Source organism: Leucoraja erinacea, chromosome 8 (assembly GCF_028641065.1).
Source record: "Leucoraja erinacea ecotype New England chromosome 8, Leri_hhj_1, whole genome shotgun sequence".
Lineage (NCBI taxonomy): Eukaryota > Metazoa > Chordata > Chondrichthyes > Rajiformes > Rajidae > Leucoraja > Leucoraja erinaceus.
In genome coordinates, this window is record NC_073384.1 from 33,328,779 (window position 1) to 33,348,084 (window position 19,306).

Consider the following 19,306-nt stretch of genomic DNA (forward strand, 5'->3'; position numbering starts at 1 on the left):
TAGGGAGTGGATGAAAAATGGGCGTCACATAGAACTAGTGTGAATGGGTGACCGATGGCCGGCGTGGATCCGGTGGGCCAAAGGGCTTGTTTCCATGCAGTATCTGTCAATATAATTAAATCAGATGGATACGCAGGGAATGGAGGGATATGGGCAGGCACAGGAGATTAGTTTAAGATGGCATCCTGTTTGGCACAGACATTGTGGGCCTCTTTCTGTAATGTACTATTCTATGTTTTAGAACGAGACAGAGGTGGGAACGGGATGAAGAATTAAAGTGACAGGTGATAGGAAGCATAGAGTACAGTGTAGAGTTTAGACTCATTATTTAAGGAAAAATACAAGGCAATGTCGAACTTCGAGGCGAACAACACAAGAACAGGCCCTTCAGCCCACAATGAATGTGCCAAACATGATGCCAAAATCACCTCCCAGATTCAGGGACTGTGTCTTCCCAGGTGTTATCAGACTATTGAACCATCCTATCATGAACTAGAAAGTAGTCCTCGGGTGCTATCTATCTCATTGGTGACATAGAAACATAGAAATTAGGTGCAGTAGGCCATTCGACCCTTCGAGCCTGCACCGCCATTCAATATGATCATGGCCGATCATCCAACTCAGTACCCTGTACCTGCCTTCTCTCCATACCCTCTGATCCCTTTAGCCACAGGGGCCACATCTAACTTCCTCTTAAATATAGCCAATGAACTGGCCTCAACTACCCTCTGTGGCAGAGTTCCAGAGATTCACCACTCTCTGTGTGAAAAAAGTTTTTCTCATCTCGGTTTTAAAGGATTTCCCCCTTATCCTTAAGCTGTGACCCCTTGTCCTGGACTTCCCCAACATTGGGAATAATCTTCCTGCATCTAGCCTGTCCAACCCCTTAAGAATTTTGTAAGTTTCTATAAGATCCCCTCTCAATCTCCTAAATTCTAGAGAGTATAAACCAAGTCTATCCAGTCTTTCTTCATAGGAATCAGTCTGGTGAACCTTCTCTGCCCTCCCTCTATGGCAATAATGTCCTTCCTCAGATTTTGAGACCAAAACTGTACGCAATACTCCAGGTGTGGTCTCACCAAGACCCTTTACAACTGCAGTAGAACCTCCCTGCTCCTATACTCAAATCCTTTTGCTATGAAAGCTAACATACCATTTGCTTTCTTCGCTGCCTGCTGCACCTGCATGCCTACTTTCAATGACTGGTGTACCATGACACCCAGGTCTCGCTGCATCTCCCCTTTTCCTAATCGGCCACCATTTAGATAATAGTCTGCTTTCCTGTTTTTGCCACCAAAATGGATAACCTTACATTTATCCACATTATACTGCATCTGCCAAACATTTGCCCACTCACCCAGCCTATCCAAGTCACCTTGCAGTCTCCTAGCATCCCCCTCACAGCTAACACTGCCCCCAGCTTAGTGTCATCCGCAAACTTGGAGATATTGCCTTCAATTCCCTCATCCAGATCATTAATATATATTGTAAATAGCTGGGGTCCCAGCACTGAGCCTTGCGGTACCCCACTAGTCACTGCCCGCCATTGTGAAAAGGACCCGTTTACTCCTACTCTTTGCTTCCTGTTTGTCAGCCAGTTCTCTATCCACATCAATACTGAACCCCCAATGCCGTGTGCTTTAAGTTTGTATGCTAATCTCTTATGTGGGACCTTGTCGAAAGCCTTCTGGAAGTCCAGATACACCACATCCACTGGTTCTCCCCTATCCACGCTACTAGTTACATCCTCGAAAAATTCTATAAGATTCGTCAGACATGATTTACCTTTCGTAAATCCATGCTGACTTTGTCCAATGATTTCACCACTTTCCAAATGTGCTGCTATCCCATCTTTAATAACTGACTCTAGCAGTTTCCCCACTACCGATGTTAGACTAACTGGTCTGTAATTCCCCGTTTTCTCTCTCCCTCCCTTCTTAAAAAGTGGGGTTACGTTTGCTACCCGCCAATCCTCAGGAACTACTCCAGAATCTAAAGAGTTTTAAAAGATTATTACTAATGCATCCACTATTTCTAAAGCTACTTCCATAAGTACTCTGGGATGCAGCCTATCTGGCCCTGGGGATTTATCGGCCTTTAATCCATTCAATTTACCCAACACCACTTCCCGACTAACCTGGATTTCACTCAATTCCTCCAACTCCTTTGACCCGCGGTCCCCTGCTATTTCCGGAAGATTATTTATGTCTTCCTTAGTGACCCTTGGATTATCTTTGATCGGACTTTATCTTTCACTAAACATTATTCACTTTATCCAGGATCTGTACATTGTGGACGGCTCGATTGTAATCATGTAGTCTTTCCGCTGACTGGATAGTATGCAACAAAAAAGCTTTTCACTGTACCTCAGTACACGTGACAATAAACTTAACTAAACTAAAAGCCAGAGTTTGTTGATGATCAGCAGACGGGAAAATACTGAAATGTTAGCGCATGCAGGAAGCCACATTAGCCACGTGGAAACGTTCATAGTTTGTGCAGTGTACTTACAGAGGGATCTGTGCACCTTTGGTTCAGAGACTCCATAGCCTTCTGCCTGAACTCCTGCAGCCACTCACTGTGGGGCTAAAAGCCAGAGTACAATCACTATTAAATAATGCAGAGTCACAGACACAGAGAGCTTAAAGACGACCCTTCAGCTCATTGTGACCCTTCCAGACCAACCACATTCTTCACAAATAGGAAAAGGTGGTCCACGTTTGGGAAAAATGGGGATGCCAACAGTTTTTTAGGAATGCGGGGACTGCCTGCAATCTTTTTACCAGGCTAGAAAAATCAAAGATCAGAGGGCATAGCCTTAAGGTGATAGGGACAAAGTTTAAATGAGATGTGAAAAGTAAGGTTTCATTTTACACAAAGGATGGTGGGTGTCTGGAACACATTGCGAGGGGTGGTGGTGGAGGCAGATGCGATAGTGCCATTTAAGTAGCTTTTGGATAGGCACGTGGGTATGCAGGGAATGGAGGGATATGGATTATATGCAAGCAGATATGAGATCGTTTTGACATCTTGTTCAGCACCGACATAAAAACGGGAGAGTCTAGGACCAGAGGGCACTGCCTCGGAATAAGACATACCTTTGGAATGGAGATAAGAAGGAATTTCTTTAGCCAGAGGGTAGTGAATCTGTCGAATTCATTGCCGCAGATGGCAGTAGAAGCCAAGTTGTTGGGTACTTTTAAAGCGGTTCTTGATTACTAAGGGTGTCTAAGGTTACAGGGCGAAGGCAGGAAAATTGGGTTGAGAGGGAAAATGGGGTTGAGAGGGAAAATAGATCATCCGTGAATGAATGGCTTTGCAGACACAGTGGGCCAATAGACAATAGGTGCAGGAGTAGGCCATTCGGCCCTTCGAGCCAGCACCGCCATTTAATGTGATCATGGCTGATCAGTACCCCATTCTGATTGGGGATGATCAGCCATGATCACATTAAATGGCCAAATAGTTTAATTCAGCTCTATATCTTATGACATTGTGCTGTACGGTTCTGTGCTCAGCCTTCAGGATGTGAAGTAGACTCACTCTGCTCTCCTGCCTCTGCTATGTTGGCGTGTTGCCTACCTGTGGTGAGGACACGGACAACTCTGGGAAGAGCTCCAGCAGCACCTCTATGGTTTGCGTGTGGGACTCCTGCAACTGCTGGTCTGTCTGCTCCTGCAGGAAACAAACAAAAGGTTGAATGAGACGGCGGGCAAGGCGAGGGGGTCCACACAGCCGGCAGAGAATGACACCACCGGAATCAGGGCCTGTTCAACCACCCAAGGCCCCTGACAGGGCGGCATGCCCTCCGTCATCCGGGCAAGAGCTCAGCAAGCTGAGGAGGTGATGGTGAGTGGCCTCCTTTCCCCATTACTGGGAAATCAGGATTTCCAAGTCATCAGTCTGGAATGAAGTTAATTACTGAATTACCTTCCCAATAGCAATTCTTTCATTTGTTCAGTTCAGAGAGACAGCATGGAAACAGGCCTTTCGGCCCACCGTCCACACTGACCAACGATCACCCGTTTACACTAGTTCTTTGTTATCCCACTTTCTCATCCACTCCCTACACACTAGGGACAGTTTACAGAGGACAATTAACCTACAAAGCCAAGGAGGACATCCATCATAATCATTCTGAAGAAGAGTCCCAATCCGAAACGTCACCTATCCATATTCTTCAGATATGCCTGACCCGCTGAGTTACTCCAGCACTTTGTATTCTAGGCCGGAGGAGGTAGTTGAGGCAGGTGCCTTTTAAACAAAAATGTACAAACTCGCACGTCTTTGGGAGGAAACTGGAGGACCCGGAGGAAACTCACGCGGTCACAGGGAGAACGTACAAACTTCACACAGACAACATCAGAGGACAGGATCGAACCCGGGTCTCTGGCGCTGTGAGGCAGCGGCTCTATCCACTGCGCCGCCCCATGAGTGTTCATTTTTGAGATCCGGCATTACCGCCATTTGTCTGGAAAGGATGCAGTGATATTTACTACAAGATCAGCGACAGTCCTGGTGACTGAGCTCCCTCCCACTGTGGGGGGACTACAGCTCTGAAACCCAGCTACAAATAGACAACAGACAATAGGTGCAGGAGTAGGCCATTTGGCTCTTCAAGCCAGCACCGCCATTCAATGTGATCATGGCTGATCATCCCCAATCAGTACCCTGTTCCTGCATTCTTCCCATATCCCCTGACTCCACTATTTTTAAGAGCCCTATCTAGCTCTCTCTTGAAAGTATCCAGAGAACCTGCCTCCTCCGCCCTCTGAGGCAGAGAATTCTACATACTCACCACTCTCTGTGAGAATGAGGACTGGTGGTACATTTCCAAAACAAGATGGGGTGGGAGCCTGCAGGGAACCAATCCCTGGTGTGGTGACCGCAGCTGTGGGAGGCCATGTCGGAACAGTAGGTGTGGAATGGCCATAGTCATAGCAGCAGAATTAGGCCATTCGGCCCATTGAAACTGCTCCACCATTCGATCATGACTGATTGAGTTTCCTCTCTCAAGCCCATTCTACTGCCTTCTCCCCATAACCTTTGACAAAATTGGGATTGGCAGTGCCAATGACAGATGGCGCACACACTGCTGCCACTGTGGGAGTGGGGGGTGGGGTGTCAATCAAGCGGGCTCTTCAGTATGGTTAAATATTATTATTGATTATTATATATTATCTATGTGTTATTGCGTTTACAGGCCTGTAAAGTTACAGCAAGTAAGAATTTCATTGTTTTGTTGTGGGTACATATGACAATTAAATTCTCTTGATGCTCTCTACCTCTCGACTTCCAACGGCCACAATTTACACAAAGGATGGTGGGTGCATGGAACGAGCTGCCAGAGGAGATAGTTGAGGCAGGTACTATAGCAACATACTTGGATAGGAAAGGTTTAAGAGGGATATGGGCTAAATGTATGCAGGTCAGCCCGGTGTAGATGGGGCATCTTGGTCAGCAAGGACAAAGTGCGGTGAAAATCCTGTTTCCATGCTGCGTGACTGTATGATTCTATCAGATTCATAACAATGACCGGATGGATGGAGCAATGATGACTCCTGGTCACTTGGTGTGTTCAGCCTTCCCGAGGAGTGTGGTGAGAAGTGGATGTCTGGCAGAAGGACAGAGTAAGAAGAAAGCAAACCATGCAATCCAAACTAACACTGTGAAAAATACTCAGCAAGTTGGCACGGGCATAATGCCAGGTTAAACTAATCTCCTTTGCCTGCGCGTGATCCATAACCCTCCATTCCCTGAAAATCCATGTGCCTATCTAAAAGTCTCTTGGATGCCACTAGCATATCTACCTTCACCACCACCCCCAGCAGCGCGTTCCAGGCACCCACCATACTCTGCAAAAAAAAAAAACTTGCCCCGCCCATCTCTTTTAAACTTTGCCCCTCTCACCTTAAAGCAATGCCCTCGAGTCTTTGACATTTCCATCCGGGGAAAAGGTTCTGACTGTCTGTCCTATCTGTGATTACCATCATTTTATATGCTTCCATCAGGTCTCCATTCAATTTCTGCCGTTCCAGAGAAAAGAAGCCAAGTGTGTCCACCCTCTCCCTGTAGCTAATACCCTCTAATCCAGGCAGCATTCTCCTAAATCTCCCCTGCACCCTCTCCAAAGCCTCTACACACTTCCTGTAATGGAGAGACCAGAACTGCAAGCAGTACTTCAAATGCAGCCTCATCAGTCTTATAGATCTACATCTTGACTCCCTGACTCAGTGCCCTGACCAATGAAGGCAAGCATACCTTACACCCTCTTTACCACTATACCCCACTGTGGACATTGGACTTTGTCTCAGTAACTCGCACGCTATTATGCTGAGAACTATATTGTGCATCCTGTACCTACCTGTTCACTCTACTTATTGTACTCGAGTTTGGCTTGTTTGTATTCATGTATAGTATTATCTGATTTGTTTTGATAGCATGCAAAAAAAAGTTTTCACTGTACCTCGGTACACGTAACAATAGTAAACTGAACCCAAACTCTACCCACTTGCAATGCCTCTTTCAGGGAGTTATGGACTTGGAACCCAAGATCCCCCAGTACATCAGTGCTGTTAAAAGTCCTGCCATTCATGGTATACCTTCCCCTTACATTTAACCTCCAAAGTGCAGCATCTCACACTTGCTTGGATTTCTTTGAAAGTAGCCTCCGGGAGATCGAGTGCCGGTTCCAATCCCCTCTGTGTCTCCCTCCTTGCATCGTGCATGGAAGAGCAACAGCCAATGATTGGGAATGTCCGCATCTGTTCTCCAATGATATGGGCAGTGATCAGTCTGAGGATGGACCCTTCTGGACTGGTCCACCTTTGCCAGGGTGCCTCAGTGGGAACACATTGGTTTAGTTTCGTTGAGTTTATTGTCACGTGTACTATGCACAATGAAAAGCTGTTTTTGTTGCGTATTATCCAGTCAACGGAAAGACTATATACGATTACAAATCAAGCTGTCCACAGTGTACAGATACAGGATAAAGGGAATAATGTTTGGTGCAAGATAAAGTCCAGTAAAGTTCGAATAAAGGTAGTCCTAGAGCCTCCAATTACATAGTTGGGAGGTCAGAACTGCTCTCTAGTTGGTGATAGGATGGTTCAGTTGCCAGGTAACAGCTGGGACGAAACTGTCCCTGAATCTGCAGACGTGCGTTTTCACACTTCTGTACCTCTTGCCCGATGGGAAAGGGGAGAAGAGGGAGAGACCGGGGTGAGACTCATCCTTGATGATGCTGGTGGCCTTGCCGAGGCAGCGTGAAGTGTAGATTGAAGGGAGGTTGGTTTGCGTGATGACTTGGGTGAAAAGCCCCATGGGCTCCTCTAAACAAAGTACAAGCCCCGCCCACCACTATCCCCCCCAACCCCGCACCATACCATCTTAGCAGCATCCAGTTTCTCCCTGTATATTTTTTCCATTGATGCCAAAGCCTCCATGGCCTTCCAGTTTTTCTCACGGAGCTCCTATTTGGAAACAATTTTGAATAACACACCGTGCAAGCTTCCCCTCTTCAATGCCAACCCTGATTTGTTCAGCCTCTCGGGATGTCGATAAAAACTCTATCGAACATCTACAAGTGTATAGTAGAGAGCTCACTGACTGGTAGCATCATGGCCTGGTTCGGCAACTCGAACGCCCAAGAGCGAAGGATATTACAGAGAGTGGTGGACACTGCCCGGGCCATCACGGGTACTGACCTCCCCACCGTCTAAAGGATCTACGGAAGGTGCCAATATCTTCAAAGATCCACACCACCCTGGCCATGCAAACATCTCGCTGCTACCATGGGGAAGAAGGTGCAGGAGCCTGAAAACCGTGACCTCCAGGTTCAAGAACAGCTTCTTCCCAACAATCATCAGGCTCTTGTGCACTGCACAATACTAACCTCACCAGCTACGATCTTCTATAGACCGTGTCTTTGGTTGCATTACGTTCTTTTACTTTGGGCTATTACCAGGTATTGCTGATTATTAACTTTTTGTATTACCAATTATTATTGTATATATATGTGTTATTGAGTTTACGGGCCAGTAGAGCTTCAGCCAGTAAACATTCTGTTGTTCTGTCAGGTACATGTACACCAGGGCGGGTGAGAGAATGAGAATGGGGTTCATAACTTGATACTGGATCTACCTATCATTGCCGTCTTGCTCACAGCTTTGCTACCTCCATAGACTTTCATCTTCCAACAAACATCGCCAGACAGATTGACCTTTCATAGTCATACAACATCGAAATAGGCCCTTTGGCCCAACTTGTCCATGCCGACCAAGATGCCCCATCTACACGTCCCACCTACCCTCGTTTGGTCCAAATCCCTCTAAACCTTTCCTATCTATGTACCTGTCCAAGTGTCTTTTAAAAGTTGTTGTATTACCTCCTCTGGCAGATCGTTCCATATACCCACCACACCTACTTGTGACTGAATCTGCTCAAACTCCACAGTGGTAGAGTTGCTGCCTCACAGCACCAGACACCCAGGTTCAATCCTGACCTCAGGTGCGGTCCGTGTGATGTTTGCAAATTCTCCCCGTGACTGCGCGGATTTCTTCTGGCTGCTCCAGTTTCCACATCCTAAAGATGTGTGGATTTGCAGATTAATTTGCCTCGATAAATTGCCCTTAGTGTGATGGAAGTGGATGAGAAAGTGGAATAAACTAGCGTGAAGGGGTCAGTGTGGACTCGGTGGGCTGAAGAGCCTGTGTTCATGTTGTACTGTATCTCTAAACTCAACTTTCAAGTCAGCTGAGGAAACCCAGCTTTGTGGCAACTTTGTTGACCACATCGCAGTTGCCATTTACTTCCATTCTGGGGAGCAGCTAACTCCATTGTCTCCTAATAATGGTCTCAATAACAATAATGCCCTATGTTGGCCACATCCCTTGAAACCTTTTCCATCCAAATACCTGTCCAAATGCCTTTTACAGTTAAAAGCATTCAACAATTAATTTCTTTAGTTTAGAGACATATTGTGGAAACAGGCACTTCGGCCCATCGATTCAACACCGATCAGTGATCACCCTTACATTAATTCTTTCCTGTAAACTAGGTACAATTTACTGAAGCTGATCAACCTACAAACCTGCACACCTTTGGGATGTGGGAAGAAAGCAGAGGACCTGGGGAAAATCCACATGGTCACAGGAAGAATCAGATTCAGATTAAATTTTAATTGTCAATGTGCAAACTCTATCACCTGAGGTCAGAATCGAACGCGGGTCTCTGGTGCTGTGAGGCAGCAGCTCTACCACTGCCCCTGTGTCCCGCCCCAACCAGTTCAACCTATGCCTCTTGTAGTTTTATAACCCCTGCTGCGATTTCCGTGAGGCTGGATCTCTGTGCTGAGAGGGCAAGGCCAGGCAGGGATGGGATGGGACAGGGTGCGTGCTCTCCTGCCTTGTCACTGGATCCTGCAAGTAGACTCTTCCACAGATGCACAACCAGAACGCGGGCCAAAACACACTCACGTTGTTCTTCTTCTTTTGGTGTTCAACTGTTTCTTTGAGCTGCAGCATCTCCTGTTCCAGGATGGAAATTTGGGCATTTTTATCCTTAAGCCTGAAGACAGAAGGACGAGGTTTAGACCAAGAGTAATCACAGCAAAAGAAAGCACTAGGTGCTGGAGTAACTCAGCGGGTTCGGCAGCATCTGTGGAGAACATGGATAGGTGAGGGTTTGGGTCTGGACCCTTTTTCAGACGTCTCCAGAGATGCTGCCTGATCCACTGTTACTCCAGCACTTTGCGACTTTTTTGTAAACGAGCATTTGCAATTCCCTGTTTCGAGTAATCAAAGCAGATAACCATATTCTCTCTCACATACACACAGGGGGTGGTGGACACTGCCCAGTCCATCACAGGTACTGACTTCTCCATCATCGAAGGGATCTGCAGGAGCCGCTGCCTGAAAAAGGCAGCCAACATCATCATAGACGCACGGGCCAAGCCTCATCTCGCTGCTACCATCGGGAAGAAGGTGCAGGAGCCTGAAAACCATGATCTCTAGGCTCAAGAACGGCTTCTTCCCAGCAACTATCAGGCTCTTGAACACTGCACAACACTAACCTCAGCAACTATGACCTTCTGCAAACTGTGTCTTTGGTTGCACTACGGACTTCGGTTTTGCACCATTATGGTTACCTAGTTTTTCAGATTATTTATTTATGGTATTATTGATTATCAATGTTAATGCATGTGTTATTGCGTTTCTGGGCCTGCAACACTGCAGCAAGTTAGAGTTTCATTGCTGTACATACCAGTACATATGACAATGAAACAGTCTTCACTCCCAACTCCCCCTCAGCCCAGTATGCCTCAAACAGTCCGTACCTGTTCTCCAGCTGTTCAACTTCCACTTGTTTGGTGGCCTGGAATGTTGGAAAAAAAGTAAAGCAGGTTTAACGGTCAGTAATTCTCCAGAACCATTCCCCCAGTAATCCCCATTTCAAGCAGTCAGTGGCCCAAGTGTTCCACTGTAAGTCATTTCAGTACAGAAGAGGTTTACCAGCACACTGCCTCGATTAGAGGGAATTCGCTACTGGGAGAGAATGGAGAGACTTGGATTGTTTGGAAGGAGATACAGGAAGGAACCTGACCTCCAGGGTCAAGAACAGCTTCTTCCCAGTAACCACCAGGTTCTAGAACACCACCCAACATTAACCTCAGTAACTGTGATCAACTATGGACTGTGTCTTTGGTTGCACTGTAGATTTTAGTTTTCAACTGTTATGGTCATGATATTGACTATCACTGATTATTAATTAATTTTGTTTTCAATTATTATATATTTATTGCATTAATGGGCCTGTATGGCTGCAGTTAGTAAGAATATTGGTAAGTTGCCAGTACCTATAACAATTAAATATTATTTTAAATAAAATTAAGTATCTTACCCTGAGGCCCTCTCCCTACCACATAAGCAGGCTCTCCATCAACTCCCTGGTTCTTTGGAAGGGCAACCCAATATCGTTCAGAAAATACAACAGCAAACCTAGTGGAACGGTGACCAGCTGGTAGAGCCACTGTCTCACATCGCCAGAGACTCAGTTCGATGCTGATCTCGGCTGCTGTCTCTGTGGAGTTTGCACGTTCTCCCTGTGACCGCGTGGATTTCCTCCGGGTGCTCAACTTTTCTCCCATATTCTAAACGCGTGCGGGTTTATAGGTTAATTGGCCCTCTGTAAATTGCCCCTAGTGTGTAGGGAGTGGATGAGAATGTGGGAAAACATAGAATTAGTGTGAACGGGGGGTCAGTGTGGACTTGGTGGGCCAAAGGACCGGTTTCCAGGCTGATTCTCGAAACTAAAATGCTCACACAGTGCTGGTAGAAAACCCCAAGAATGGGTTGGGGAGAAATATAGAGGCAGTTTGAGTAATATTAGGGGGGTGGTTGCTGGATGTTGAATCGATTTTCATTTTATAGTTTTACAGAAACAGGTCCTTTGGCCTGCCAAATTCACTGACTATTGATTCACATCCACTCCCTGCACACTAGGGGCGATTTAGAGGTCAATTAACCTACTAATCCATACGTCTTTGGGATGTGGGAGGAAACCGGAACACCAGGAGGAATCCCACGCGATCACAGGAAGAACGTGCAAACTCCACACAGAGAGCACCCGAGGCCAGCATCGAAGCAGAGTCTCGGGGTAGTGGCTCTACCAGCTGCACCACTGTGCCAACTAAGCTAAATGTAACAGAATGCGACGTGTTGCTCCCTGACCTGCAGGACCTGGTCTCTCTCCGTCTCGTTGCTCTGGCTGGCCTCGAGCAGGGCGTCGATAGAGCGTATCCTCTCCTCCAGCCGCCCTTTCTCCACACTGACCTCCGACAGCTGACTGCCCAGCCCCTCCACCTCCTCCGCTTTGCTCTTCAGCTCGGCCTCAGATGCCGTTAGTTTAGCCTGAAGATCTGTGGCCACGCAGAGCAACACAGGGGAAACAGAGGGTTACCAATCTTGTTTTAGTTTTGTTTATTATTGTTGCATGTACCGATGTCCAATGAAAAACGTATTTGTTGCATGCTGTCTAGTCAGCGGAAACCTATACATGTTGATAATCGTGCCATCCACAGTGTACAGATAAAGGGAATAATGTATATAGGATGAAGTATGGGCCGGTCTGGTCTGATTCTGCTGCCGCGACTGGCGATGCCGCTGGTAGTCCTCACTCGCACGGACTCACCGGCGCAGGTGCTGACAGCTGAGCGCTGCTCCTCCCTCGCTCTCTCCGTGTCCGTCAGCAGGCCGGCATAGCTGCCCTGGGAGCGTCGCAGCTCCTCGCTCACCTCGTCCAGGCGTCGTTGCAGCGTGCTCTCTGTCTCCTGCTGGCTCCCCTGCCAAGGCCAACAACAACAACACAGTGATCCAGGGCTGGGACAGCGAGAGACGCACTAGGCAAGGCCATTCCACCCATCTACTCTGTGATCTCTCCCCCGTCCCCTCCACCCAACCACTCCTACCTGTATCAGGGTCGTAGGTCACTGTTACTTGGAGATGGGGGGAAGGGGTCGAAGGTCGCTGGACGTAGTGTGAAGGGTGGATGGAGTCAAAGTTTGTTGTCGCTGGGTAAAAGGTGGAGATCGGGGGTGGTCAGAGGATGCTGGATGTTGGGAGAGGGCTGGATGTTGGGGGGTGGATGTTGGGAGAGGGCTGGATGTTGGGAGAGGGCTGGATGTTGGGGGGTGGATGTTGGGAGAGGGCTGGATGTTGGGGGAGGGCTGGATGTTGGGGGAGGGCTGGATGTTGGGGGAGGGGGATGTTGGGGGGTGGAAGGTCGCCTGGTGAAGGGGGTGTGGAAGTGGTAGGGGGTTGTCCATCTCCCGCTCCCATTTTCCTCCCCCACCCCCTTGTTCCCCTTCTGGCCCCTCACTTTCCCCGTCCCCTCCCTCCCCGCCCCTCCCCACACCCTCACCTGTTGCTGAGCCAGCTCCTGCTGGTAGGTGCTGACCCGGGCCTCCAGCGCCTCCCTCAGCTGCCCGTCCTGCCGCAGGGTCTCGTTCTGCTGGCCCAGCTCCTTGCTCAGCCGGGAACACTCTTGCTGCAGCTTGGCCAGCTCTGCATTCTGCCTGGGGCCGGGGAGAGGTGAGAGGTCAGTCAGCGGTGAGATCACCACAAGACCCACCCTGATGTCAGCCGCTTGCCCGTCTGGTTGCGGCTCAACAGTGGGCCGAGTAACCCCTGTAACCCTGCCCCTGCACTCTGACCTCTGGCCCGACCCTCGCTTGGACCCCTCGCCCAGTCACACCTACCCTCCGACCATCACTCATCCTCCTCCGGCCCAACCCACCCCTCCCTCTTCGCCTCTCCCATCCCAGACCCACCCATCTCCTTGCCCACCCACCCACCCACTTCACATTCCCCACCCCTGCCCTCACTCTCCTTTCTCTGCCCCTCCACCCACCTGCCCCCCACCCTCCCACATCCTGCTCAACACCATCCCACCTTCCCTCATGAGGCCTGACCTCCGCCCCTTCCCCTTCCCCCAACCTATCTGCCCCTCTCCTGACCTGCTCCCAGCCACTTCTCCCCCCCACCCCTCTGCCTGGTTGAGGATGAGCACGAGGATGCAGCCCCCAATATCGAGTCTCCACACGTCTGCCCCCCCCCCCCCCCCCCCCCCCCTCTGTTACACTTCTCCCACCCTCCCCCCGTGTCGGAGTCGGCCTGCCCCCCTCACTTGCTCTCGCTTTGGCTGGTGGCTTGGTTGAGGGCGTCCCTCAGGATTGAGTTCTCCTGCTGTAGCCGTGCGATCTGTGCCGTTGGCCCGTTGTCCAGCTGCTCCTGTAGGGCCCGCATCTGGGTCAGGGGAACAGGGTCAGGAGGGACGGGGTCTGGGGGACGGGGGGTGGGGGGAGTGGGGGACACAGGGGGTGGGGGTGGGGGCGGTGGTGGGGGGGGGGGGGGGGCGGGGGGGGGGGACAGGGGGGGGGTGAGGTAGAGGGGTGGGGGGGACAGGGGTGGGGAGGTAGAGGGTGGGGAGGTAGAGGGTGGGGGGTAGGGGGTGGTGGGGAGGTAGAGGGTGGGGAGGTAGAGGGTGTGGGGGGCAGTAGAGGGTGGGGAGGTAGAGGGTGTGGGGAGGACAGGGGGTGGGGAGGTAGAGGGTGTGGGGAGGACAGGGGGGTGGGGAGGACAGGGGGTGGGGAGGCAGGGGGTGGGGAGGACAGGGTGTGGGGGGGGTGGGGTGGGGAGGGTAGGGGGTGGGGAGGTAGGGGGGGGTGGGGGGTGGGAGGCAGGGGTGGGGGGGGGCAGGGGGTGGGGGGGTACGGGGGGGTGGGGAGGCAGGGGGTGGGGGGGGGGGGATGGGGTTCCCTACCTTGGCCTGCTGCCGCTGGCTCTCGGACAGGTGCTCCTGGTAGCTGGCCTGCATGCGGCTCTGCATGGCGTTGAGCTCCTCCTCCCTCACTGCCAACTGCTCTCTCAGCTTGGCATCACCGGCACCTGCCCGCACCTTCTCCGCTGCCAGCTCCTGTGGGCAATAACCCCTGGACATGTGAGGGGCTGGGGTGCAGACACTTCCCTGTCTGTGCCCACTGCCCATTCCGGGCCCCTGCCATTTAACCAGCCCCCAACCCCTGATCCCCACCCACCCTGCCTACAGTCCCCTTACACCCTCCTCCCTCCGCTCTCCAAAAAAAGTTTAATAGGTTGGTTGTTTTACACTAATTTTACAGCTACCAAATACTAAGTTATTGACAAACCACACAGAAACAGGCCCTTTGGCCCTACTTGCCCATGCCGACCAAGATGTCCCATCTACACCAGTCCCACCTGCCCGCGTTTGGTCCATTAACCTCTAAACCCTTTTCTTTCCATATACCTGTTCAAGTGTTTTTGAAATCATGTGATTGCACAAACCTCAACTACCTCCTCTGGCAGCTCGTTCCATACTCCCACCACCCTCTGTGTGCCCCTTAGGTTCCTATTAAATCTTTACATAATATGAAGTACAGTGGTGACCCAACAGAGATCGTAGAACAGGAATCGGGCCTTTTGCCCCATAATGTCTGTGTGGAACACGATGTCAGGATAAACTAATCTCCTCTGCCAGCAGATGGTCCATATCCCTCCATTCCCTACATATCCATCGGCCTACCTTAAAGCCTCTTGAATACCTGTATTGTATCTGTCTTCACCACTAACCCTGGCATTGTGTTCCAGGCACCTACATCCCTCTGTGTAAAATCATCCCCTTTAAGCTTTGCCCCACTCACCTTAAAGCCATGCACTCTAGCCTTTGACATTTTCAACTGGGGGGGAGAAACGCTTTGACTCTATCCTTCTATGCCTCTCATAATTTTATATCCTTCTATCAACAATCCAAATCTGTCCAACCTCTCCCTGTAGCTACTACCCCCTAATGCAGGCAGCGTTCTGGTAAACCACCAACGGCCATTCCTTGTTCCTTCATCATTCTGTAAAACTTCTCCGCACCCTCTGTGGAGCCACCACATCCTTGCAGTGAAACCTCTCCGCCCCTCCCCAACCCTGTCGTCGTCCTGCTAGTTTCACTGTTTGTATCCCTTTGTTATCACCTCTTCCACAGCCAACAATGGACAATTGTGGGCTCCACCTTTCCTTGGTCATCGGTGCCGGCTCTGATTTGTTCTGTACCTTTTCGTACTTCTAGTTTCCCTCTCCCCAGTCCGAAGAAGGATCTCAACCCTTCACCTGTTCCTTTTCTCCAGAGATGCTACGTGACCCGCTGAGTTACTCCATCGTTTTGTGTCTACCCTTGGGAGACTGACCTTGTTGAGCTCCCGAAGCTTGGTCTTGGCAGCGCTCGCGTCCTCCTGCTCAGCCACCAGCTGCTTCTCCTTCTCCTCCAGCTGCCGCCTCAGGGCTGTCACTGGGTCCCCTCTCTGTGTCGCCTGGCAGACACAATCCCAGAGTCAAGACTGTTTAATTGTCATACGTACCGAACTGAGTGATTAAATGCTCACTTGCCGCAGCTGCATCACAGGACTATAAATGCTGTACTCAATAGATAAGCAAATTAAAACAGTTCAATATATATTTTTTAAATCACACTATAGTGCAAAACAATACAAAGCCCCAAGTTCCTAGTGCAACCATGGGAGTTAGGAGTTTAGTTGGAATTCATGTTCATGAGCCTGTACTCTCTTCCTGATGTCAGGAGTGAAATGTGAACGTGGCCAGGGTGTTGTGGTCTTAAATATTACTGGCTGCCTTTTGGAGGCACCTATGAGATGGGCATCTGATGGGGGAAGGGAGTGGTTCATGTCCACCCTCCTTGGCCAACACTCACCCCCTGGAGATGGACATCTGATGGGGAAAGGTTGGTCTAGGACATGACAAAGGGTGGGCATGAACCACTCCCTTCGCCATCTGGACATCCGGTGGCGCTGTAAACTGGCTGCCTCCGCCTTCAGTCTGGTATATTTTTTATTTTTTTTATGTTTAAAGTATGTTTTGGAGTTTTTTTTGTTTTTTTATGTGGGGGGAAGAGGGTGAGGTAAGGGGGAAACCGTCCTTCAGTCACTTCCTGGAGAGGATGCGACTATTATTCGAGTCGTGTCCTCGCCCCCCCCCCCCTCCCAGTGGCCTACCTACTCGATTGGCACGGCCTTTCCTGCTGGGACCGACCAGAGCTCCAGCAATGGCGGTGCAGCGCTGGATACATCGCGGAGTGGGCGATGCCTTTGTTTGGAGCTCCGGAGTGCTGGGCCTGCTGCACCGACATCGCAGGGCTGTGGTTCGCGGAGTTCCCAACGCGGGCGGCGCTGACCAACATCACGGAGTCCTGTGACCCTTTGTCGGGGGTCGCCAGTGTGAGTCTCCGCCCAGCTCGGCCTGTGGACTTCAGGAGCCGCGGGCTCCGGTGGGAGGTGGCCGATTTGGAGGTCTGGGCCGCTGAGGATGTTCTCACGTTCAACGTTGCGGTTCCGTCATTCCCGGCGAGAGGGCCTGAATATCGGGCCACCCGTGGCGGCGACTACGGGGTGCTCGGGAGCCCCCGACCATGGGTGAACATTTGGGGAGATCAGCGTGGACTGGACTTTGGTTCCTTCCCTCACAGTGGGGAACTTTGGTGCTGCTGTGGGGATGTTTGTGTCATGGTCTTCTGTGTTTTGTGCTTTTTTAAATTTCTATGACTAAGGAAAATTGTATTTTGTTGTCTCTTATGAGACAATGACAATAAATTGAATCTAATCCAATCCAATGCTCCATGCCCGCCCTAAGACCCTCAATCCCAGCCACTTAAGGTTTACCCTCACTGTAGTCCCCTACTTCACAGCAATTAGGATATAGCACCACATGGCTCCCACCCCCAACAGCAAGGGCCTTGCTCGGCCTACCGTGTGCCAGGTGTCCTGCACGATGCCGGCCTTGTCCATCAGGATCTCGATGAGTCGGTGGGCCTCGCCCTCGCTGAAGTCCATGCCGCTCATTGTGGACAGCAGAGTCTTGAAGGGGATGTAGAGAGGGCTGTCCAAGGAGTCAGCTGCCACTGTTACTGGGGGAGAGGGACAGGCCACAATTAGATACTGGTTTGCCTTCAGGACAGACACGAGGAACTGCAGACGCTGGTTTACAGAAGGAAAAAAAGTGCTGGAGTAACTCAATGGGTCCGGCAGCTTCGCCGGAGAACACGGATGGGTGGCTTTTCAGGCTCACAGGTGACATCTCAGTACCCTTCTTCACACTCATAGGTGGCATTTCAGGTCGGGATTCTACTTCAGACTCTGAGGATCGCAACTTGAAATGTCACCTATCCAGGTTCTCCAGAGAGATGCTGCCTGACCCACTGAGTTAGTCCAGCACTTTGTATCTTTTTTTTAGGTTTAAGTTTATTATTGTCACATGTACATACCAAGGTACAGTGAAAAGCTTTATGTTACATATTATCCAAACAGGTCAGATAACACGATACATTACTACAATCAAGTCAAGTACAATTGGTAGAGCAAGAGGGAAGATACAAAGTACAGCATATAGTTCTCAGCATTGAAATACACCAGCTCTGGAGACAAAGTCTCCAGTGTCCGCAATAAGGTAGAGTCGTAAATGAGGAACATGGTATGTTTGCCTTCATTGGATGGGACATTTAGTATAATAGTCAGAAAGTCACGATGCAGCTTTATAGAACTTTATTTAGCTGCATCTGGAGTATAGCCTGCAGTTCTGGTCGCTCTGTGGAGATACAGAATTTTGAATATTGTTCTCAGCATTACAGCGCACCAGTTCTAGGGACAAAGTCCAATCTCTGCAATCGGGTACAGGTGAATTGGACAGTACCCTCACCTATGGAAGGATCCTTCAGAAACCTGTTAACAGAGGGGAAGAAGCTGATCCTGACCTCAGTTCTAGCTGTAAGCTTCAGCACTGGCAGAAGTTGTGTATCATTAATCAGCCTACACTATTTTCTAAATGGGGAGAGAATTCAGAAATCGAAGATGTAAAGGGACTTGGGAGTGCTGGTGCACAATTCTCAAAAAGTTAATTTGCAAGTTGAATTGGTAGTAAGGAAGCCAAACACAATGCTAGCAGTTATTTTGAGCAGCTAGAATACAAGACACTGGTCAGACAGCATTTGGAATATTGGGAGCAGTTTGGGCCCCATATTTGAGGAAGGATTTGCAGATATTGGAGAGGGTCCAGATGAGGTTTACGAGAATGATCCCAGGAATGATTGGGTTAACATATGATGAGTGTTTGAAGGCACTGGGCCTGTACTCGCTGGAGTTTATAAGGATGAGGGGAAACCTCATTGAAACTTACCAAAAGGCCTGGATAGAGTGGATGTGGAGAGGATGTTTCTACTAGTTAATGAGAGAGTCTAGGACCAGAGACCAGAGCCTCAGAATTAAAGGACGTACCTTTGGTAAGGAGATAGAGCAATTAATTTTGTCAGAGGGTGATAAATCTGTGGAATTTTACTTCGGAGTCACGTGAGTGACTACGTGAAGAACCCCGCCAGGACGCATGCGTGTCAAAATAGCTGCATGTATCGACTACATGTCATTCAATCAGCTACAAGGACAGGCATTACTGGACACCACAGCAAGACACTTACCACCAGGGACTGCAAATCACTGAATGTTCCCAGTGTCAACCAGTGTATTTGGAAACATGTCGGAGCATCAATCAGAGCCAGGGACTTGAAACTACAAAAAGTTCTGAAAGTCCTAACAGCAGGAATTACAGCTTTCGCCCGCACAATAAAGGAAAAAGACATGACACAAGATCACCAGGATGCACTGGCTTTATTTTGCAACTCCCAATACGAGTTAAATAGTATTAGGAAGAGTGCCATCCAACCGGCTTTAGACTCCAAATTT

General features: G+C 49.6%; 1 protein-coding gene across 3 annotated transcripts in view; it reads right to left on the reverse strand.

Moving 5' to 3' along the window:
• Positions 1-19,306, reverse strand: part of LOC129699518 (ribosome-binding protein 1-like) — an 81,946-nt gene that overhangs the window by 16,017 nt on the left and 46,623 nt on the right. Inside the window, exons 3-14 of one of the 3 annotated variants that reach the window (XM_055639389.1) lie at positions 17,324-17,475; positions 15,752-15,874; positions 14,320-14,472; positions 13,684-13,802; positions 12,919-13,072; positions 12,190-12,340; positions 11,730-11,917; positions 10,337-10,374; positions 9,477-9,567; positions 7,386-7,472; positions 3,583-3,675; positions 2,512-2,586 (exon numbers count right to left, since the gene is read on the reverse strand). In XM_055639389.1, the coding sequence (XP_055495364.1) occupies positions 2,512-2,586; positions 3,583-3,675; positions 7,386-7,472; positions 9,477-9,567; positions 10,337-10,374; positions 11,730-11,917; positions 12,190-12,340; positions 12,919-13,072; positions 13,684-13,802; positions 14,320-14,472; positions 15,752-15,874; positions 17,324-17,475 (1,424 nt within the window). Of the gene's footprint in view, positions 1-2,511; positions 2,587-3,582; positions 3,676-7,385; positions 7,473-9,476; positions 9,568-10,336; positions 10,375-11,729; positions 11,918-12,189; positions 12,341-12,918; positions 13,073-13,683; positions 13,803-14,319; positions 14,473-15,751; positions 15,875-17,323; positions 17,482-19,306 lie in introns of all 3 variants that reach the window. The other 2 variants (XM_055639388.1, XM_055639390.1) reach the window with 2 other exon arrangements.